Source organism: Moschus berezovskii, chromosome 22, assembly GCF_049115385.1.
Source record: "Moschus berezovskii isolate FMDL1 chromosome 22, NW_MosBer_1.0, whole genome shotgun sequence".
NCBI classification, from domain to species: Eukaryota; Metazoa; Chordata; class Mammalia; order Artiodactyla; family Moschidae; genus Moschus; species Moschus berezovskii.
The window spans coordinates 7,457,055-7,480,358 of record NC_142481.1 but is presented as its reverse complement, the minus strand read 5'-3'; the positions used below and the strand labels follow the sequence as shown (position 1 = coordinate 7,480,358).

The window sequence follows — 23,304 nt, the reverse complement described above, 5'->3', positions numbered from 1 at the left end:
CTGTTGTTGAGATTGCATCCAAGCACCGCATTTCGGACTCTTTTGTTGACCATGATGGCTACTCCATTTCTTCTAAGGGATTCCTGCCCACAGTATTAGATATAATGGCCATCTGAGTTAAATTCACCCATTCCAGTCCATCTTAGTTCACTGATTCCTAGAAAGTCGACATTCACTCTTGCCATCTCCTGTTTGACCACTTCCAATTTACCTTGATTCATGGACCTAACATTCCAGATTCCTATGCAATATTGCTCTTCACGGCAAATAGATGGGGAAACAGTGGCTGACTATCTTTTTGGGCTTCAAAATCACTGCAGATGGCAACTGCAGTCATGAAATTAAAAGACGCTTACTCCTTGAAAGGAAATTTATGACCAACCTAGACAGCATATTAAAAAGCAGAGACATCAGTTTGCCAACAAAGGTCTGTCTAGTCAAGGCTATGGTTTTTCCAGTAGTCATGTATGGATGTGAGAGTTGGACTATAAAGAAAGCTGAGCACAGAAGAATTGATGCTTTTGAACTGTGGTGTTGGAGAAGATTCTTGAGAGTCCCTTGGACTGCAAGGAGATCCAACCAGTTCATCCTAAAGGAAATCAGTCCTGGGTGTTCATTGGAAGGACTGATCTTGAAGCTGTAACTGCAATACTTTGGCCACCTGGATGCGAAGAGCTGACTCATTGGAAAAGACCCTGATGCTGGGAAAGATTGAGGGCAGGAGGAGAAGGGGACGATAGAGGATGAGATGGTTGGATGGCATCACCGACTCAATGGACATGAATTTTGGTAAACTCTGGGAGTTGGTGATGGACAGGGAGGCCTGGTGTGCTGTGTGAATCATTCATGGGGTCACAAAGAGTCGGATGTGACTGATCAACTGAACTGAACTGAAGTTGGGGGGATGGCAGACACCCCCCCCATAACCAGTAGACAAAGCTTTTATAGGTTGAGTGGGCTACATGCAGAAACAGCACAGTCAGCTCTGACAGTCATCTTGAAGTTGGTCATCGGTGGTCTGACTAGCGTCATCTTGATTATTTTAAGTACAATTAACCTTCAGTTTCAAGATTGATTTGTTCCTATTTCCTTGAGGCCAATTCTCAGAATTGTGGCAGTTTATGTCACAGCTACAGTCTGGCCATCATGTAGATAACTTCTTCCACATGATGGGGGTGGTATTTAAATATCTACAAGACAGCTCATAGGATGTGGCTCAGAATATTAGCTATAACCCCTGAGAAGGAACTAAAGTTCCTTCAGTTCAGTCGCTCAGTCATGTCCGACTCTTTGCGACCCCATGAATCACAGCACGCCAGGCCTCCCTGTCTATCACCAACTCCCAGAGTTCCCTCAAATTCACCTCCATCGAGTCGGTGATGCCATCCAGCCATCTCATTCTTTGACATCCCCTTATCCTCCTGCCCCCAATCCCTCCCAGCATCAGAGTCTTTTCCAGTGAGTCAACTCTTTGCATGAGGTCGCCAAAGTATTGGAGTTTCAGCTTCAGCATCAGTCCTTCCAGTGAACACCCTGATCTCTCTAAAGGACTGATCTCCTTTAGAATGGACTGGTTGGATCTCCTTGCAGTCCAAGGGACTCTCAAGAGTTAACAATGCTTAAATATTAAACTCTTATTTAGTCTTGTTGGATTGTTTTTTGTTTCCTCTTCTGCATTTTCTCATTTTTCTGATGATGCTTATTCTTTGGTTGAAGTTTTTCCACAGCGGGGGGAAAAGGCTGGCTGAGGACATGGCAGGGAAGGACCATGGAGTCCTGCTCCATTCCATCGCCATTTGGCTTAGCCAGAATTGGCAACTCCCACCCTTGGGTTCCCGCTACCTTGCTAGTATAATAATTGCTGTATTGTAATTATTAGGTAACTATCTGTCTCTCCCACCCCAGACTGAGCTCTCCTGGAGCTCTCATCACACTATAATTTTTTTTATCACACTATAATTTATGAACAATTTAAGTACCCATCTATTGTGCATTGCTCCAAGGAAATTCCCAGGAACTTAGGCAGTGTCCGGACCTGTAGTGTGAAGATATTTCTAAAAATCAAAACAACACTACTACCCAAGCAAAAAGTGTTTTGAAGCCACCAGCTTAGGCTCTCATCCCGCCAAGCTAAAACCTTTCCCGGGGTAGGTACTGGTCTGCTCACCAGCTTAAGAAGTGAGCATCTACGAAGGTGCTGCAGTACCCCCAAGCACAGGCCAGCAGTGCAGGTGAAGGGGATGGCGAGCGCATCAGGAGCAACGTGGCCAAGGGAACCAGCGTCTGCGGCCTCCTGAGAAGTATGCCTGCACTTGGAGAGGCTGGAAATCACTCTAAAACCCTCTCGGCTGGAGATAGTTCTGTTTCAGAGGTTATCTCTCTTATCCTTATCCTCTGTTATCTCTCTTCAAAACCGCCCCAAAGTGAGCTCTACTGCGCAGGTACTAAAACTGGTATCCTGGCAACAGGTGGCAAGCTTGCGACCTTTATGGTTGCACCACAGTGCTTCTCCTTTCGGATGCTTTTTTTTCCCCAAAAGTAGGAATGGTTGCCCCCTTCAAGTCCTCATCGTTATCGATCACTCTTGAAAGTCTAAATAACTTCTACTTTGAGTTAGGGTAATTGGAATCGACAGATGCGTGAGACATGGTCCCAACCCTTGAGAAGCGCTCAGTCACCTGTGCAGAGCTACGCCAGCTGAGGCAGAGTCCTCCAGACACTGAGGGAGACATTGAGGAATTTGTCACAGACTTTAATAAACTTCCTTTCCTTTCCCCTTACAAACCTCAAAACCAGCGCCCTACTGAAGCAGGAGTTTTCGGTTTCGCCTGTATGTAATAGCCCTGGTCAGAGATAAAAAGCCCACCGGTTAGAAAAAGAACTTCAGACCCCACCAGGTCTACCGACCACCCAAAACTTTCCCTCCAATCATTGGCTTTATTTGGCTCAGCCAGCGACATCATGAGTCTCCGGGCAGATTTCCAGGGTTCTCAGCCAATCAGTTACATGAGGAGCTGGTGCTGCTGCTAAGTCACTTCAGTCCTGTCCGACTCTGTGTGACCCCATAGATGGCAGCCCACCAGGCTCCCCCGTCCCTGGGATTCTCCAGGCAAGAACACTGGAGTGGGTTGCCATTTCCTTCTCCAATGCATGAAAGTGAAAAGTGAAAGTAAAGTCGCTCAGTCGTGTCCGACTCTTAGCGACCCCATGGACTGCAGCCCACCAGGCCCCTCCGTCCATGGGACTGGGAGACAGGGTATGAAATGTGGAAACAGAAAGAAGGGAAAAAGACAGGAGGCTCTGGATTGAGGACTCAGGAAAGACATAATGGGGCTCAGGGGTGGGGGAGAGCATGGGGCCACACCTACCTGCTCTGTCTTGGGCCCAGAAAGGAGAAAGAGATGGAGAGAGATATATAAAAGAAACAAAAAAGAGACAGTGAGGGGGCGGAGAGACAGAGGAAACAGAGATGGAGGCATAAAGGGACTGCGGAGGAGATTCCCAAATGACACAGTGACTGACCCAGGGCAGTGCCATTCCTTGAAGGGCCCAGTGGGAGATTTTGGAGACCTCAGGAGAGGTTAGGGATGACTCACGAAGCCACGATGACACCAAAGGCCAAGACAGCCAGACACACAGAAATGATGCTGCCAGTCAGGCCAAGATCCCACTGGAATTCATTTTTCTTATGATACTGCAGGTCCATGCGGGGCTGCCCGTCGACTGGGGTGGAGGGGCGGGCAGTGGGGAGGGAGGGGAGACAGCCCCACCTCCAAGTCATCACCCTTCCTTGGGCAGGCACCCACACCCATCTGCTCACTCGGCAACCTGGCGAGGGTCGGGCCTCTCTCTCCCTTCTCCCTGCTTGGTCCCTGCCCTTTCCTGGGTCTGACTTTTTCATTCGTCCATTCCTCATATTCTGTGTCCCAGGCACCTTTCTAGGCTTTTGGGATCCTGCTGGGAATTCCTTTGGCAAACATCCTTGTTCTCATGGATCAGTCAACATAGCACAGCACATTGACAGTGAAGAGCGCAGCGCCAAATGCATCTCATTGGATGGGGGGTGGGGGTGGCGGAGAGGACTTGGTGAAAACGTTAGTCCCTCAGTTCTGACTCTTTGCAACCCCATGAACTGTAGCCCGCCAGTCTCCTCTGTCCATGGAATTCTCCAGGCAAGGATACTGGAGTGGGTTGCCATTCCCTTCTTCAGGGGATCTTCTTGACCCAGGGATCAAACCAGGTCTCCTGCATTGCAGGCAGATTCTTTACCATCTGAGCCACCAGGGAAGCCCACATCTCACAGGGAAGTGATCCTTTAGTGTGTGATCAGGGAGTTCTCTCTGAGGAGGGGAATTCTGAGACTTTATTGAAGTAAGGGAGAGAGAGGAACAGTGAGAGAGAGAGTGGGAACAGTATGTGAAAAGTTGAACATGACTATTCAATTTTGATGGATTTATAGCAGTTCACTGTATTATGCTTTGTACTATAAAGATACATATTTTTAAAGCCTCTGAATGAGTGAATTCAGCACATCCTGCCATACTCCCCAAGTATGGCACTGACTATAAATAAAATGCTTTTCCAGTACCTGCCATTTTGGCCTTAGAAGCATTGTTAAGTTACAGAGGGTTCTTCCAGTTAGTACGAGGAAAGTGAATTTCAGAATATGGAAGCAACTTCTGGGCCATACATTAATCAAATGGCAAGGGAAGGGTTCAAGGTTGTATGTGGGAGACCTCAAAAGCCATATTCAGGAGTTCTCTCATAGTCGGGTGGCTAAGACTCTGCCCACACTCCCAATACAGGGGGACTTGTGTTCCATCCCTGATCAGAGAATTAGATCCCACATGCTGCAACTAAGACCTGGTACAGCCAAATAAAGAAATAAACATCTTTTAAAAAAGCTGTATGCTGGGATGCTGCTGACTTCACCTCTCATGCACCTGTCCCATGCCTTCCCCTACTCCAGGAGCTTACTGAAACAGTACTTTTCTCTGATGCATTTGGGACTGATCATCTGACAATGTAAACAATCCAGGACTTCTTCTTTCAGCAAGCCTGAGCAAGAGGAAAGGGAGACATGGGATGAGGGGAGATACCAGAGGACTGGCAAAGGGCAGGAAGGCAGAGGGGGAAAGAAGAGAGGGAGTCCCTTGGCCTTCCTAAATTTGGAGGTCCCGTTTTGCTCAATGCACTGATGAGTCACATTGAAAATAGTTTGTACATAATTACTGAAGGGTGGAACTCAGTTGTGTAGTTGACTTAACATTCAGTTGGTAGACATGTGATTATGTTAAATTAAATGTCTACCGAAAGAATGTGTTTTCTTCTCTATTCCCATTCTGCTGCCCCCAGAGGCATAGACTGGCTGCCTGCTCACTCATCTGTCTTCCCTGCTTCCTGACACACAGGAAGACGACATTTCCCAAGCTCCTTTGTAGTAGGTTGCACCCATGTGACTGAGTTCTGGTCAGTGGAAGGTGGGCAGAGGGATGTATGTCACTCCCAGGCCTAGTTATAAAAGGTCCTGCGGGATTCTCTATTATCTCTCCTTTCTGGAGCTAGCTTAGCAGTCATGACATAGGTGCAGCCTGGACCCTTGAGCCACTTGGAATATGTTCAACTCTCAATGGAATTTTGGCAAAAGAGAAATAAACCCTTTCTCCGTTAAACCACTGAGATGTGGGGGTTTATTTTTCACTACAACATAGCCTATCCTAGCCTAAAATCTCCCCCACAAATCCTTTTTTGCAGGTTGCAGTGACTTTCATAAGCCCTCAAAAATCAGATATCCCTTGGTGCCATAGCTTTGGGGTGGAGGAAACACCAGATGGAGTAGGTGTGATAGCAGGGCTTGATTTTGGGGGAACAAGGTCAAAAGGGGGTAAAATGAAGTGAAAGTTGCTCACTCGTGTCCGACTCTTTGTGACCCAATGGACTATACAGTCCATGGAATTCTCCAGGCCAGAATACTGGAGTGGGTAGCCTTTCCCTTCTCCAGGGGATTTTCCCAACCCAGGGATCAAACCCAGGTCTCCCACATTACAGACGGATTCTTTACCAGCTGAGCCACAAGGGAAGCCCAAAAGGGTAGGAGGGTAGCAAAGGGAAGAAGAGACAAAAAACCCAGGACTTACGGCAAATTTTGGGATCGCAGGCTGCAAGAGAAAAGATCAGAGGTGATTTAGACTGGGTCAGCAATTTAAGAATTTAATGGGAAAGGACCGGGAGAGGGAGGAAGGAGTGAGATTGGAAAAGGAGAGAAGGGAATTTGGGGGAGAGGCAGAGAAGGCTGAGTCACAGGGGAGGTAAGAGAGGAGGGTGGACGACAAGGTAGGAGAAGGGAATCAAGTGATGAGGAGGAAGGGGAGAAGGGGGCTTAAAGGAGAGAGATGCCACACCTTTTAATTCATATGATCTTAACACTTTCTTGAGTTCCTTGATTACCCTCTCCCTAAGAGTCACCAGTTCATCCAGCAGAGGCTCATCTGAGGAAAGAAACAGATCCTTATTTGGCGGGAGGCACTCAGCAAGCCTCCCCACCTGCAGCTTCAAAGAGAAGGGGTGATGGGAATTCCCTGCCGGTCCATTGGTTAGGACTCTGAACTTTCACTGCCAAGGGCAGGGTTATCCCCAGTTGAGATGCAGCCGAAACAAACACTTAAAAGAAGAGAGGAGGGATGAGGAAACTCCTTTTCTAAGCAAGACTGTCTATTCCTCTGGATCCACTGGGCAAATCCATGGCCTGGAGGACCTACATCTACCTTCTGATCCACTGCAGGCACCCAGGCTAAACCGTCCTCCCTTGGCCTCAGTTTCCTCATCTGGTAATAGAAGGGTGGACTCGAGCACCTCTCCTCTCCTTTGCCCTGACCTGCTCTCCTCTTTTCTTCTGTTCTGTCTACACGCACACCTTCACGATTTCATCCAGCTGAATAGTTTTGTATATTACCTGGACATGCACTGTCCAATATGGCGGTCACTAGACACACATGGGGACTGAGCACTTGAAATGGGCTGGTCTGAATTGAGAGATGATGTTAGTGTAAAATGGATGCTGGATTTCAAAGACACGGTATGAAAAAAATAACTGTACGATGTCTCAATAGTTTTTGTGTTGCTCTCATGTTCAAATGGGAATATTTTAGGTATCAGGTTAAATCAAGGCTTTAAAAGTTTATTTTACCTGCTTCTGTTTGCCTTTTTAAAGATGTGGCTACCAGAAATTTTTAAATTACCTGTGTGACTATTTGTGCCTCACATATCTCCATTGGACAGCGCCATTCTAGCTACACTGATGCCTCCGGAGCTGGTGTCACTAACCTAGACCACTCCCTGATATCCAGGGGCATATATCTAACTACCCATTCAGGATCTCCACCTTCAATGTCTAATCTTAAACTCAGTGAGTCTAAGACTGAACCTTGATATCCTCCTCCAAACCCACTTCCAACTCCATCTATGAAGACAAAGTCTTTTCCATCTTCATTGAGGGAGCCGACATGTTTCTAGTCACCCAAGCCAAAATCCTTGGTGCTTTGACTCTTTTTTTTCCTTACATTTCACATGCAGTTTGTCAGCATGCATATGAGCAAACCCTGTCTGTGAATATTCAAGAGAGGTCCAGAAATCCAACATTTCTTACCCCTCCACTACTGCCATCATGGTGCCAGCCATCATCGTCTCTTGCCTGGGCCATTGATTGCTACAACCTTCTCACTGGTCCCCCAGCCTTCCCCACTGCCCTGCTAAATCTGTTCTCTGCAGACAGGGGGACCCCATTAAAAGCTCAGGCAGTTCACTAGCATCACGCTTCTGCTCAGCATCCTATGTGACCCAGAGTAGAAGTCAAAAGTCCTTACCATTATAAGTCCCTACCAATTAATAGGTAACAATCTATGCATGCCCACCCTGTTACCTCTAGAATCTCATCTTCTACCGTTCTTCCTTGCTCTCTCTCCTCTCCACTACAGCCTCCCTGGCCTCCTCGAGGTTCTGTGAACATGCCAATCATTGGCCCATCTCAGGTATTACCATGGTTATCCCTTCTGCCTTCAGCCTTCTACCCTAGATTTCTACCCCTTTGTAGTTGCTTCCCCCTCTCCTCCACATCTTTTCTCACATGCTAATCTTTCAGTGACAACCTTCTTGGCTGCCTTATTTTTTTTAAAAAAACATCCTTTTATGTTTTTTTTTTTTTTTGGTTGCACCATGCTGCATGTGAGATCTTAGTTCCCAGACCAGGAATTGAACCCATACACCCTGCAGTGGAAGTGCAGAGTCTTAACCACTGGACCACCAGGGAAGTCCCCTGGCTGCCTGTTTTTACCTGCAAGCCCCGCCCCTATTCCCAGCACTCCCTATCCCCTGGTCCCTGTTTTATTCTTTTCTCCATGGCATTTGTCCCCATTTGAGATATTGTGTAGTAAAGCGTTAACTCAGAAGGCCTGAGTTGTCCAAATGTGCACATTCCACAAAAGCTTTGGCTCTCATCTGACTCCCTACCTCCTGGGAGGTAACCTCTAAGTCCTTCGGAATATCCTGCCTGTCAAGTGTGTCTTTATTCACTTGGGAGCCTTGGGCCACACCATGTAGTCTATGCTAACAGTGTGATTCATGGTGGTTGCTGTGAGCCACGAGGTAGCAGGTTGATCTATGGGGGAGATGGAGACAGAATAACTAAGATCAGCCACTGGGGTGTCCATGTCTATGTAGCCAACCTCCAATAATATTAGTTGGTAGAATCATTGACCCAGGCTCTTCAAAAATGCCATTGTCATAAAAGACAGCTGAATCAGAACAGATCCAGGATTGAAAGAAAACTACCTATGAATAGCATGATTGAAACAACTGGGAACATTTGAATGAAGATTAATTATTAGGTGATACTATGGAATTGTAATATAAATCTGTATACACTGTAATAGAAATTCCAAGTTACATTCATTGTGCGAGAAAATGTCTTTGTTTTTAGGAGACTGCCTGCTGAAGAATTTAGAGTTGAAGTGTCACTAACTCTGAAATGGTTACACACACACACAGAGACCAAATGTGGCTAGAGGTTACCATGTAGTGAAATGTTAAGAATGGTGACTTCCCTGGTGGCTCAGACAGTAAAGTGTCTCCCTACAATGGGGGAGACCCACGTTCGATCCCTGGGTTGGGAAGATCCTCTGGAGAAGGAAATGGCAACCCACTCCAATAACCTTGCCTGGAAAATCTCTTGGACGGAGGAGCCTGACAGACTCCAGTCCAGGGGGTAGCAAAGAGTTGGACACGAATGAGTGACTTTCCTTTCACTTTCCAGTGGCTAAGACTTCGTGCTCCCAAAGCAGGGGGCCCTGGTTTGATCCCTTGTTGGGGAACTAGATTCCACATGTTGGAACTAAGACCTGGAACAGCCAAATAAAAATATTAAAAAAGAATGGTGTATACAATGTTTATTATTGTACTATTCATGCAACTTTCTATTAGAATTTCTTCGAAATATAAAAATCATTTTTTAAAAAGGTGAGAGCTTTAAAAATGACTGATGTTTAGGCCCCGTCCCCTATATTATGATTTAATTGGCAGGGACTGCTGCCTGGGCTCCTAGATTGTTTTAGAAGTTTCCCAGGGGATTCCAGCCTACAACCTGAGTTGAGACCTGCGGCTACAAGCTTTTTTGTGAAGGTCCGTCCAGAGAGTCAATATTTTAAGAGTTAAGGGTCATTGTCCCTGCTCAGCTCTCCCTTGGTGAGCAGGAGCAACATAAACAATACATACATAAATGGGTGTGGCTGTGTTCCAATAAAACTTTATTTGCATCAGTTCAGTTCAGTTCAGTCGCTCAGTGTGTCCGACTCTCTGCGACCCCATGAATCACAGCACGCCAGGCCTCCCCGTCTATCACCAACTCCCGGAGTTCACTCAAACTCATGTCCATCGAGTCGGTGATGCCATCCAGCCATCTCATTCTCGGTCGTCCCCTTCTCCTCCTGCCCCCAACCTTTCCTAGCATCAGAGTCTTTCCCAGTGAGTCAACTCGTCGCATGAGGTGGCCAAAGTATTGGAGTTTCAGCTTTAGCATCAGTCCTTCCAATGAACACCCAGGATTGATCTCCCTTAGAATGGACTGGTTGGATCTCCTTGCAGTCCAAGGGACTCTCAAGAGTCTTCTCCAACACCACAGTTCAAAAGCATCAATTCTTCGGCTATCAGCTTTCTTCACAGTCCAACTCTCACATCCATACATGACCACTGGAAAAACCATAGCCTTGACTAGACGGACCTTTGTTGGCAAAGTAATGTCTCTGCTTTTCAATATACTATCTAGGTTGGTCATAACTTTCCTTCCAAGGAGTAAGAAAAAAACAAAAAGACGGGGCTGGCATGTTGCCTAACCACTCTGAGCCTCAGTCTTCCCCTCCGTAAAGGGCAGGTCACAACAACGCCCACCTTGATGAACTGTCCTAGGCTTTTCTAGAACTCTGTCAGACACACAGTAAAGGCTACACGTGCGATTTTAAAAATTTTTATATGAAGAGAAGGCCTAGTGGACCGGTGGAAAGGGAGGAGGGGCAAGGGAACTGGAAAAAGGTCTTCCCTCTTAGCTCCTACCTCTCAGAGAATTAGCCATTAAGTTGTTTGTTTGATTCTTGACAAAGGACGCCACTAGGTCCAGATGGCCTATTCCTGGGGACGAGAGGGGAGGAAATTCCCGTGGGTCCCGGGTAAAGCCAAGGGATGATCGACTCCACCTCCCTTCGGGACTGGCCCGCCCCCGAGGGCGTGGCCTTCCCCCCGCCCCCAGCCTCGGGCTAGCCCACTGGTCCCGTTCTCCAAGGGCCAGGGCCTCTCCCCGCCCCAGCACGCACCCACTCTGCCCACAAAGGCGTTCAGCGCGTAGTCCCGGAAGAAAGGCCCTTCCATGCCCCGCAGCACGACCTGAGCGCGCGCCTGCAGCTGTCCTCGTTGGAAGCGGCTGGGGATGAGGGCGAGGCGCAGCTGCTTCAGGGCCTCCCGCACCGAGTGGTCGCACTGCAGGCAGCCCCAGTCTCGGCGGGCGCTCAGGCCCAAGAGCAGCAGGAGGGCCCAGGCCAGAGGCATGGCGGGGCCTTTGTGACGTCACAGACGGCTCCTCGGTCGGCCCCGCCCCTCAGGCAGAGGCGGGGTCAGGGAGGCCCGGGGGAGTGCGCGCTGGGGCGGGTTGGCTGAGCACCTACTGTGTGCCAGGCGTGGAGCTGGGAGCCAAGGAGACAGTCTCCAAAACCCGGAAGCCTCCGCCCTGCGCTCTTGGACCTAACATTCATTCTTTCCGCTTATGTGTACTGAGCACCTACTATGTGCCAGGTGCTCCTCCAGAAACTAGGGTTAGAGCCGAGACAAGCAGGAGATCCTTGCTCTCTTCAGCACTTACATTCTTTAATTCAACAGATATTTGTTGAACATCTACGGCCCAGTTCTAGGCGCCTGATGGAGCTCGGAGACAGAGATAGTCTCTACTCGCATAGTTTACAGTTAAAGAAATGTCAGTGGAAAGCCCACTATGTACTGGGCGCTGGAGACAGACTGAAGGAAATGGACACAGTTCCTGTTCATGAGGTTCCTTCTAGCAGAGGTGAAAGGAGGTGCGGCCAGAAAGAGAAATGTAAAACCTAGTAAACCGATTAGTAAATAAGATCCTGACACAGCATTAAGTGCTGAGAAGCAAATAAACCTTGTGATATATGATGAGCTCCTGGTATGCTAGTGCCCCGAGGTCAGGGTTGTGTTCACTGCTCTTGTCTAATGTCTGGCACGCCCTAGGTGCTTGATTAATATTTAACAAATTCAGTGACTCCACAGAAGAGGAAAATGTACTTTGTTTTTGCCCTGGGTTGTTGTTTTTTTTGGAAAAATCTTTAAACCCAGAGAAAAGTTGCAGGAACAGTACAATTAATGCTCGAATATACCTTATTAACACTCTCACCCACTGTATCTCTCTCTCTCCAAAATGAAGTAGGGCAAAGGCTAATAGTAAGAGGGTCATAGCAAACACCCTCTTCCAACAACGCAAGAGACAACTCTACACATGGACATCACCAGATGGTCAATACTGAAATTAAAGTGATTCTGTTCTTTGCAGCTGAAGGTGGAGAAGCTCTATACAGTCAGCAAGACAAGACTGGGAGCTGACTGTGGCTCAGATTGTGAACTCCTTATTGCAAAATTCTGACTGAAATTGAAGAATGTAGGGAACACCACTAGACCATTTAGGTATGACCGAAATCAAACCCTTCACGATTATACAGTGGAAGTGACAAATAGATTCAAGATATTATACATGATAGAGTGCCTGAAGAACTACAAACAGAGGTTCGTGACATTGTACAGGAGGCAGGGACCAAGATCATCTCCAAGAAAAAGAAATGCAAAAAGGCAAAATGACTGTCTGAGGAGGCCTTACAAATAGCTAAGAAAAGCAGAGGTGCTAAAGGCAAAGGAGAAAAGGAAAGATATACCCATCTGAATGCAGAGTCCCAAAGAACAGCAAGGAGCGATAAGAAAGCCTTCCTCATTGATCAATGCAAAGAAATAGAAGAAAACAATAGAATAGGAAAGACTAGAGATCTCTTCAAGAAAACATAACATATAGAGATTAATTAAATGTTAGTGTCAATTAAAAATGGACAGAGGATTTGAATAGATATTTCTCCAAAGAAGATATAAGAATGGCAAATAAGCACTTGAAAAGACGCTCAACATCACTGAGCATTCAGTTCAGTTCAGTCGCTCAGTCGTGTCCGACTCTTTGCGACCCCATGAATCACAGCACGCCAGGCCTCCCTGTCCATCACCAACTCCCGGAGTTCACTCAAACTCATATCCGTCGAGTCGGTGATGCCATCCAGCCATCTCATTCTCTGTCGTCCCCTTCTCCTCCTGCCCCCAATCCCTCCCAGCATCAGAGTCTTTTCCAGTGAGTCAACTCTTCTCATGAGGTGGCCAAAGTATTGGAGTTTCAGCTTTAGCATCAGTCCTTCCAATGAACACCCAGGATTGATCTCCTTTAGAATGGACTGGTTGGATCTCCTTGCAGTCCAAGGGACTCTCAAGAGTCTTCGCCAACATCACAGTTCAAAAGCATCAATTCTTCGGTGATCAGCTTTCTTCACAGTCCAACTCTCACATCCATACATGACCACGGGAAAAACCATAGCCTTGACTAGATGGACCTTTGTTGGCAAAGTAATGTCTCTGCTTTTTAATATGCTATCTAGGTTGGTCATAACTTTCCTTCCAAGGAGTAAGCATCTTTTAATTTCATGACTGCAGTCAGCATCTGCAGTGATTTTGGAGCCCCCCAAAATAAAGTCTGACCCTATCTCCACTGTTTCCCCATTTATTTCCCATGAAGTGATGGGATCAGATGCCATGATCTTCGTTTTCTGAATTTTGAGCTTCAAGCCAACCTTTTCACTCTCCTCTTTCACTTTCATCAAGAGGCTTTTGAGTTCCTCTTCACTTTCTGCCATAAGGGTGGTGTCATCTGCATATCTGAGGTTATTGATATTTCTACTGGCAATCTTGATTCCAGTTTGTGCTTTTTCCAGCCCAGCGTTCCTCATGATGTACTCTCCATATAAGTTCAATAAGCAGGGTGACAATATACAACCTTGACGTACTCCTTTTCCTATTTGGAACTGAGCATTAGGAGAATACAAATCAAACCACAGTGAGAGGACCTTCCTGGTGGTGCAGTAGATAAGAATCCTCCTGCCAATGCAGGGGACAAGGGTTCGATCCCTGGTCCAGGAAGATCCCATGTGCCAAGGAACAGCTAAGTTTTTGCACCACAACTACTGAGCCTGTGCTCTAGAGTCTGTGAACTGCAACTGCTGAGCCCACATGTTGCAACTACTGAAGCCTGTGTACCCCTAGAGCCTAAGCTCTGCAACAAGAGAAGCCACCACAATGAGAAGCCCAGGTACCACAACTAGAGAGTAGCCCCCACTCTCCAGAACTAAAGAAAGCCAGAGTACAGCAAAGACCTAGCACAGCCAAAAATAAATAAATAAAAGAAATTATTTTAAAAAAAACACAATGCGCTACCACCTCACACCAATTAAGATGATGCTGCAGCTGAAACGCAGAGACCTTACTTTGCCAACAAAGGTCCGTCTAGTCAAGGCTATGGTTTTTCCCGTGGTCATGTATGGATGTGAGAGTTGGACTGTGAAGAAAGCTGATCACCGAAGAATTGATGCTTTTGAATTGTGGTGTTGGAGAAGACTCTTGAGAGTCCCTTGTACGGCAAGGAGATCCAACCTGTCCATTCTAAAGAAGATCAATCCTGGGTGTTCATTGGAAGGACTGATGCTAAAGCTGAAACTCCAATACTTTCGCCACCTCATGCGACGAGTTGACTCACTGGGAAAGACTCTGATGCTGGGAAAGGTTGGGGGTGGGAGGAGAAGGGGACGACAGAGAATGAGATGGCTGGATGGCATCACCGACTCTGTGGACATGAGTTTGAGTGAACTCCGGGAGTTGGTGATGGACAGGGAGGCCTGGCGTGCTGTGATTCATGGGGTCGCAAAGAGTCGGACTCGACTGAGCAACTGAACTGAACTATCTAAACAACAAAAAATGACAAGTGTTGGTAAAGATGTGGAGAAATGGAACCCTTGTGCAGTCACTGGGAATGTAAAAGGGCACCACTGCGATGGAAAACGGTGTGGATGTTTCTCAAATAATTAAAAATACGATTACTATATGACCCAGAAATTCGACTTCTGGGTATTTATCCAAAAGAGTTGAAAGCAGAGACTGAAAAAGATCTTTGTACACCCATTTTTATAGCACCATTATTCACAAAAACTGAAATGTGGAAGCAACCCATTAATTAAATGGGTAAACAAAATGTGGTATACCCATGCAACAGGATTTGATTATTCAGTCAGAAAGGAAGGAAATTCTGATATATGTGACAGCATGGAAAAACCTTGCTGGTCACTATGCTGAGTGGAATAAAGCCGGTCACAAAAGACACATACTGCATAATTCTGCTTATATGAGGTATCTAGAATACCTAAAGTAAACTCACACTCAGGATATTTAGCATTGGTTTGATTGGTTTAGCCATATTTGGACTTTCCTAAATGCCTCATGACACTTTGCTGCTTCACCTCCTCTGAGAAGTCCTCTCACATTACTCCTCCCTGTCTCCCTCTGTTATCCTCTACTTTCGAGATCAGCCTACACCCTGAAAGGGCCAGGTTGTAAATGTTTTAGGATTTGTGATCCATAGTTCTCTTGCTACTGTAATAGGAAAGCAGCCACAGACAATATGGAAATGAAAAGATGTGGCTGTGTCCCAATAAAACTTTATTTATGGACACTGAAATTCAAATTGCATGGTTTTCACATGTCACAAAATATTATTCCGACTTGTTTAACATTTCAGTTCAGTTCAGTCGTGTCCGACTCTTTGTGACCCCATGGACCGCAGCACGCCAGGCCTCCCTGTCCATCACCGACTCTCAGCATTTACTCAAACTCATGTCCATGGAGTCGGTGATGCCATCCAACCATCTCATCCTCTGTCATCCCCTTCTCCTTCTGCCTTCAATCTTTCCCAGGATCAGGGTCTTTTCAGATGAGTCAGCTCTTCGCATCAGGTGGCCAAAGTATTGGAGTTTCAGCTTCAACATCAATCATTGCAATTAATATTCAGGACTGATCTCCTTTAGGATGGACTGGTTGGATCTCCTTGCAGTCTGAGGGACTCTCAAGAGTCTTCTCCAACACCACAGTTCAAAAGCATCAATTCTTCGGTGCTCAGCTTTCTTTATAGTCCAACTCTCATATCCATACTTGACGAACCTTTAGAGATGTAAAAACTATTTTTAGCTGAAGAGTCGTGGTGGTTTGCCATTAACTCTAAATCATTATCCTGTTAGTTTCTGCCATAACATTAATTACAATTTATAATTATTTTTTGTTTTTCTTTTATATCATCTGATAAGCCGCTTGAGGCCAAGCACCATGTGTATCTTCTTTACCAGAATGTCCCCAACCCCTAAGAGGGACCCTGTAATCTATTCAAACTTAGATTTTAAAAAATGGAACCTCAATTTTGTTATCTGCTACTGCTAAGTCATTTCAATCATGTCCGACTCTGTGTGACCCCATAGACGGAAGCCCACCAGGCTCCCCCGTCCCTGGGATTCTCCAGGCAAGAACACTGGAGTAGGTTGCCATTTCCTTCTCCAATGTGTGAAAGTGAAGTCGCTCAGTCGTGTCTGACCCTTAGCGACCCCATGGACTACAGCCAACCAGGCTTCCTCCATCCATGGGATTTTCTAGGCAATAGTACTGGAGTGGCTTTCCATTGCCTTCTCCGCAATTCTGTTATCGGAACCCTTTAAATGTGTTTGGAAAAACGTTTAAGTATGGGAATCTACCTCTTCAACTGTAAATGTAATGAAATCTAAACAGAGATCAAGTGTTTTTAATGAAAAAACTAGTGTCCACATTGACCTGGGCTGTCCTGAGAACATTTTAAAGGCTTAGTACAATAGCAGGTAAACTAGTTCAATAATTTTTATATTGGTTTCAAGTTGAAGTGATATTATTTTGGATCTATTGAGTTAAAGAAAACACTATAATTAGTGTCACCTGTTTCTTTTTACCTTTTATTTTGGCTAGCAGAAAGTTTGAAATCACATGTGGGGCTTGAATTATGTTTGAATTAGACATCGCTGTTCTATCACACTGCTACTGCTACTGCTAAGTCACTTCAGTCGTGTCCGACTCTGTGTGACCCCATAGATGGAAGCCCACCAGGCTCCCCTGTCCCTGGGATTCTCCAGGCAAGAACACTGGAGTGGGTTGCCATTTCCTTCTCCAATGTGTGAAAGTGAAAAGTGAAAGTGAAGTCGCTCAGTCGTGTCCGACCCCTAGCGACCCCATGGACTGCAGCCCACCAGGCTCCTCCATCCATGGGATTTTCCAGGCAAGAGTACTGGAGTGGCTTGCCATTGCCTTCACAGATGGTGCTAATAGGTATCATTTGAATTGAATTAGATGTGATTCCAATTCTAATTGAATTAGCTGGGGTTAATGGGAAGAATTCTCCAAGCCAGGCTTCAGCAATACGTGAACAGTGAACTTCCAGATGTTCAAGCTGGTTTTAGAAAAGGCAGAGGAACCAGATATCAAATTGCCAACATTCGCTGGATCATCAAAAAAGCAAGAGAATCCCAGAAAAAAAAAATCTATTTCTGCTTTATTGACTATGCCAAAGCCTTTGACTGTGTGGATCACAGTTAACTGTGAAAAATTCTGAAAGAGATGGGAATACCAGACCACCTGACCTGCCTCCTGAGAAATCTGTATGCAGGTCAGGAAGCAACAGTTAGAACTGGACATGAAACAACAGACTGGTTCCAAATACAAAAAGGAGTACGTCAAGGCTATATATTGTCACTCTGCTTATTTAGCTTATATGCAGAGTACATCATGAAAAATGCTGGGCTGGATGAAGCACAAGCTGGAATCAAGATTGTTGGGAGAAATATCAATAACCTCAGATATGCAGATGACACCACCTTTATGGCAGAAAGTGAAGAAGAACTAAAGAGCCTCTTGATGAAAGTGAAAGAAGAGAGTGAAAAGTTGGCTTAAAGCTCAACATTCAGAAAACTAAGATCATGGCATCTTGTCCCACCACTTCATGGAAAATAGATGGGGAAACAATGGAAACAGTGACAGAATTTATTTTGGGGGGCTCCAAAATCACTGCAGATGGTGACTGAAGCCATGAAATTAAAAGATGCTTGCTCCTTGGGAGGAAAGTTATGACCAACCTAGATAGCATATTAAAAAGCAGAGACATTACTTTGCCAACAAAGGTCTGTCTAGTCAAAGCTATGGTTTTTTCCAGTAGTCGTGTATGGATGTGAGAGTTGAAATACAAAGAAAGCTGAGTGCAGAACTGATGCTTTTGAATTGTGGTGTTGGAGAAGACTCTTGAGAGTCCCTTGGACTGTAAGGAGATCCAACCAGTCCATCCTAAAGGACATCAGTCCTGGGTGTTCATTGGTTGACAGAGGATGAGACGGTTGGATGGCATCACCGACTCGATGGACATGAGTTTAAATAAACGCTGAGAGTTGGTGATGGACAGGGAGGCCTAGCGTGCTGCGGTCCATGGGGTCGCGAAGAGTCGGACACAACTGAGCGACTGAAGTGAATGGGAAGAAAAATGACTCACGGTATAATGGGGAGATTCAACCACAAGGGGGTGCTCTCACCCCAGTGAAATTCTCTTTTCCACCTGAGCCATCTCGCTCTTGGCTTCCTGCCGCCCTCGCCTACCTTTCCCAGAATTAGCCACTTAAAATTACAGCTAATGCGATGCAGATCAAACTTTGAGACATGAATCGAGATATGATCTTGCCCTTCCTTTCCTTTTTCCCTATTGCCATGTCTCAGGCAGGCAGGGAGGCAAGGGGCTACTTCCCCTAAGAAAAGGAGTTGTCAGAAGGGGCTGGAAAACAAAAGTGGGGAAACAACCACACATTCCTCCGCTTCTGAGCCCCAAAGCCTCAGGTCCAGGTGGGAGGCAGGAAGAATCAGGGAGCAGAACAGGTTTGGTTTCTCTGATGATGTAGCCACACTAAAGCGCCATTTGGTAGAACTTGGTTAACTTGATTATCTGCAGGTGTCACAGTCTGGCAATCCCACTGGTTTTAGAGAAGAGGCTGAAGTCGTTCTCACACTCGCCCATCAGGGAAAAAGCTGTTCAGCCCGGCGGTGTTCCCAGTTGGGGTGGGGGGAGGGGTGGGTCCAAGGCAAGTTGGTGTTCATCACCTTGGAGAGGTGTCTGCGGGTGTCCAGAACGGGGTGGGGTGGGGGGGGTCCTGTGGGCGGGAAGCACCAGACGAGGCTGTGCTCACACACCGGGAATGCATCTGAGCGAAAAAGAGTTACAAAACAGCCCAGTGCTGTTTATATAAGTGTAAAATGCATGTGTCCTAAACAAAAATACACCATGTGTCAGAGCACCTGCAAAGAAAAGAACCACAATAAACACGATAAAATAGTGACTCTGGCTGGGAAGGAAAAGAGGGCGGGTGGCGAGGGCAAACTGGAGTAAATGAATCAGAAATACAATAGTGGCTTTTGTGTGAACCAGGCAGTTAAGGGTCCTTCTGGGGTCAGACTGCCCGTTTTAATTAATTAGTTAAAATTAAGTTCTTCCACTTAATAATTGGGAGCCCTCAGTGAAATTAGGTAATTCTCTCTGTGCCTCAACTGCCTCATCCATAAAGTGGGATAGCAAGAGTCCCGAAGTTATAGGGTTCTCCGAAGAATGAAAAGCATAAAATATGAGAAGGCTGAATGTTGAAGAACTGATGCCTTTGAACTGTGATGCTGGAGAAGACTCTTGAGAGTCCCTTGGACTGCAAGGAGATCCAACCAGTCCATCCTAAAGAAAATCAACCCTGAATATTCATTGGAAGGACTGATGATGAAACTGAAGCTCCAATACTCTGGCCATCTGATGTGAAGAGTGGACTCATTGGAAAAGACCCTGATGTTGGGAAAGATTGAAGGCAAAAGGAGAAGGAGGTGACAGAGGATGAGATGTTTAGAGAGCTTCACTGACTCAATTAACATGAATTTGAGCAAACTCCGGGGGGTAGTGGAGGACAGAGGAGCCTGGCAGGCTACAGTTCATGGGGTCCAAAGAATCAGACACAACTTAGCAACTGAGCTACAGCAATATAAAGAGTCTACAATAGTACACAGCAAGTGCTATCTAACAGCTGGTTATCTTTATATGTTTCATGAACTGAAGATTATTTACTTAATCTTCTGCACCTGAAGTAATTAGAAACAGAAAGGAAAAGGGAGGCCTTTTGAGCTGGGGCAGGGGAGAGAGTTGTGAGAGAGAGAAAACAAGATTTGTATGTGAGCATGGGGACTTCTGAGTATGGGGTGAGGGGGCATGTAAGATGCGTATTAGTCAGAGTGGGCTGGATTCTGCTTCCATAACAAATGGCCTGAATATCTCAGTGGCTTAAAACAACAAACTTATTTTTTTGTGATGTCATTTTGGTTGGCTGGTCAGAACTCTGGCAGAGGGGAAAAAAGAAGAGAACCCACAGTTCTTAAATGCTTCCACTCTCAAACGACACCTGCTTGTTGGCCAAATGAGTAACAAGACCACATCACACTTTACCAGAGTGTGGAAGAATGATCTTTTAGGGGTCCAGAAGGACTGAGGGTTGGGATATTTGTGATCAGCTTGAAGTCTTCTTTAAACTTAGGGACCTGAGAGCTGAGAAAACATATCCTGAAAGTCTAGGGCTGGCTCAGAGAGAAGACAAGACTGTCAGAAAAGTTCTCTCATGCCATTATGGTGGAGTAGTGTAATAGTCACCTACAGCTGTGTAACAAAGTATCCCCAGAAGGAGAGGATGGGACAAACTGAGAGAGTAGCACTGAAACACATGCATTACCATATGTGAAATAGCTAGTGGGAAGTTGCTACATATCACCGGAAGCTCAACCTAGAGGGCCGGGATGGGGCGAGGGGTCGGGGGGAGGTTCAAGAGGGAAAGGACATATGCATACTTACAGGACCAACACAACATTATAAAACAACTATCTTCCAATTTAAAAAAAGCACCCCCCAAACACATTGCCTGAAAACAACAATAAATGTTTGTTATCTCACAGTTTCTATGGGTCAGGTATTAGGAAGTGGACAGTTCTGTCACTGGGTCTTGTGACGTTCAGCCTGGGCTGCAGTCATCCAAAGGCAAGACTGGGGCTGGAGAATCTGCTTCCGGCACAGCTCCCTGGAAAGCTGGCACTGGCTCTCGGCAGAAAGTGTTGTGTCCTTGCTGTGTGGGTCTCTCCACAGGCTTGTCAAGGGTCCACAATGTACAGCAGCTGGCTTTCCCCAGAGTGGACATTCCAAAAGAAAGCCAGGAGGAAGGAGCCATGTCTTTTGTGACCTCGTCTCTGAAGGCACACGCCATTGCTTCTACCATATTCCACCTGTTAGAAGCAAGCCAGTGAGTCTGGCTCACATTCAAAGGAAGGGGAATTAGTCTCCACCTTTTGAAGGGAGGAGGATCAAAGAATGGGTAAGTATATTCTAAAACCACCCCTGGCAGCCATATAGTGAAACGGGTGTGTGTCTGGACATCAGAAGTTGTCATAAACTTCTATAGGTTCAGGGGCACGAGGGAAATAGGGGTAGGAACTGTTGTAGCCACGCGTTCTGGGAAACAAACTCGCTTAGAAGGACAATGCAGATAGTGGAGTGCAGTTTATTACACCGGCGGGCCCAAGGCAGAGTCTCCTCTTAGCCAAGGACCCCGACCAACATTTGTGAAAATCTTTTATACCCCATGCATACGTGTCTAAACCCACCACTCCAAATTCCGTGAGACTTACAGAAACCAAGGAAAATACAATCCCAGTAACACCATCATTCACGTGCTATGTGCTCATGTGCTCAAACAGTCAAACAGTTAGCCAATAATCAATAAGCCTGAGGTTACACTCTGATAGATACAGAAAATTTTATGGCCTGTCTGGAGGAAGGGTTGATCAGTGTATATTTTCTCTTAGCCGATGAATAACCTAGATACGATCTTTAAGGTTCCCCTGTCCGGAGGGGGTCTTATCCTTCTGTTGTCGGTTTTACAGGCACTAAACACAAAGTTCAGAGTCCATAGGAAAGGTGGCTGAGCATGATCAGCATGAACAGGCCTAAGATGGAGTCCAGGCCCTGTGAATTCCTTCTTCAGAACTGCTAGTTGTTTAATTGCTAAGTTGTGTCCGACTCTTTTGCAACCCCGTGGACTGTAGCCCTCCAGGCTCCTCTGTCCATGGGATTTTCCAGGCAAGAATACTGGAGTGCGTTGCCACATCCTTCTCCAGGGGATTTTCCTGAGCCAGGGATCAAACCAGTGTCTCCTGAATTGGCAGGTGGATTCTTTACTACTGAGCCACTAGGGAAGCCTGTTCAGTTCAGTTCAGTCGCTCAGTCGTGTCCGACTCTCCGCGACCCCATGAATCACAGCACGCCAGGCCCCCCTGTCCATCACCAACTCCCGGAGTGCTAGTTGCCACCAAAATCTGATTTCCCCTTGAGCATGTGTTTAATCCAAGTCATTCTCATAACAATCACTCGGTCACAAAATAACACCTTACAGTTACTGAGTCCTTGCTAAGCATCAGGCACCGTCCTAAGTGCTTTACATTTACATTTAATCTCAACATCAGGCAGGTACAGTTTGACCTCCATCGACAAACGGAAACTTCGGAGTAGAGAGGCTAAGTGAACTCTTCTAAGGAGGCACAGCTAATAATAAAAAGTGGGAGGGCTGGGGTTTGAACCCAGGCAGCCCGGTTCCGACATCCAGGCTCTGGAACACAGCACTGTATGATAAAGAAAAGACGTTATGCTCCACGCACCCATTGTGATTGTAAAAAGTGGTGCCCACTGCTCCCTTATTTTCAGAGGATTTACTGTGCTCTCTGAACCTTGTAAAGTAATTGACATAAAACGGTGTATTGCCTGAATGAAGCCATGATTTAGCACATTTAACGGTCGTGCCACTTAAAAAAAATAAAATCTCCATGTGACAGCGGTGGAAACTCAGGATTAGCAGGGTCAAGCCACTTGCGCTGGGCCGAGTACACAGATAGAAGCAGGAGTGGGACTCGGCAGCCAAGGACGGGTCCCGGCCCTGAGCCGCTCCCCTGGGCAACACCAGTGGCCTGGTTTGGCGTTGGCGCGAGGCAGGCGGGAAAGAATGCCAGGGAAAGGATCTGGGAGGGATTTGGCTTTGAGCCGGGGCGGGGAGGAGGAGGAATGAGAGACGGCGGAGCCAGCGCCTGGGTGGGGGAGCGGGGGCGGGCAGGGGGCTGTTTTCCCACCGTCTGCAGCCCGGGCCCGGCCCCAGGCCCCACTCCACACCGCGCGGTGGCAGAAACAGTGGCCTGTTCTCAAGCACTGCCGTGGGAGGGGAAATTGGGACAAGCCCTTTGGAAGACGGTTTGGCAGGATCCGGGAGGGCTGGCCGTCTGCACGTCCCCTCCTCGGCGTGTGCCGCTGAGAAATGGGTGCACGCAGCAGCCAAGGAGACAGGGATGCCCCCAGCCCCCATTCGCTGTAAGCGTCCCCAAACCAGCCCACGGTCCGTCAACAAGAGACTCACTGGATAAGCCCGCCGTGTTCTTTTGCAAATTAGTAAAAATGCATTCCTTTTCCCATTTCAAACCAGTCAGCGCTTTCTTTCCCTTTCCAGTAGT

General features: G+C 46.6%; 1 protein-coding gene across 2 annotated transcripts; it reads right to left on the bottom strand.

Annotated features, from left to right (window-relative positions):
- Positions 1-2,800: 2,800 nt before the first annotated feature.
- IZUMO2 (IZUMO family member 2) lies at positions 2,801-11,097 on the bottom strand. Of its 2 annotated transcripts, XM_055411517.2 has the most exons (7): positions 10,857-11,097; positions 10,600-10,674; positions 6,402-6,488; positions 6,138-6,158; positions 4,978-5,058; positions 3,597-3,723; positions 2,801-2,843 (listed from the first exon to the last, which is right to left on the bottom strand). In XM_055411517.2, the coding sequence occupies exons 1-7, from the start codon at positions 11,086-11,088 to the stop codon at positions 2,801-2,803; spliced, it is 666 nt and encodes a 221-aa protein (XP_055267492.1). In that variant the 5' UTR covers positions 11,089-11,097. The 2 variants fall into 2 exon arrangements, with proteins under 2 accessions (XP_055267492.1, XP_088686030.1); XM_088829904.1 differs by lacking the exons at positions 6,138-6,158; positions 6,402-6,488.
- Positions 11,098-23,304: the final 12,207 nt, after the last annotated feature.

Bases quoted from the DNA above. Each gene is read 5' to 3' on its own strand.
- IZUMO2 (XM_055411517.2), bottom strand. From the start codon at position 11,088: ATGCCTCTGGCCTGGGCCCTCCTGCTGCTCTTGGGCCTGAGCGCCCGC. The intron at 10,675-10,856 runs GTGCGTGCTGGG...TCTCGTCCCCAG, and splicing joins CGCCTTTGTGGGCAGAGTGG to GAATAGGCCATCTGGACCTA. The intron at 3,724-4,977 runs GTAAGCTCCTGG...CCTCCACCCCAG, and splicing joins CAGAGAAAAGTACTGTTTCA to TCGACGGGCAGCCCCGCATG.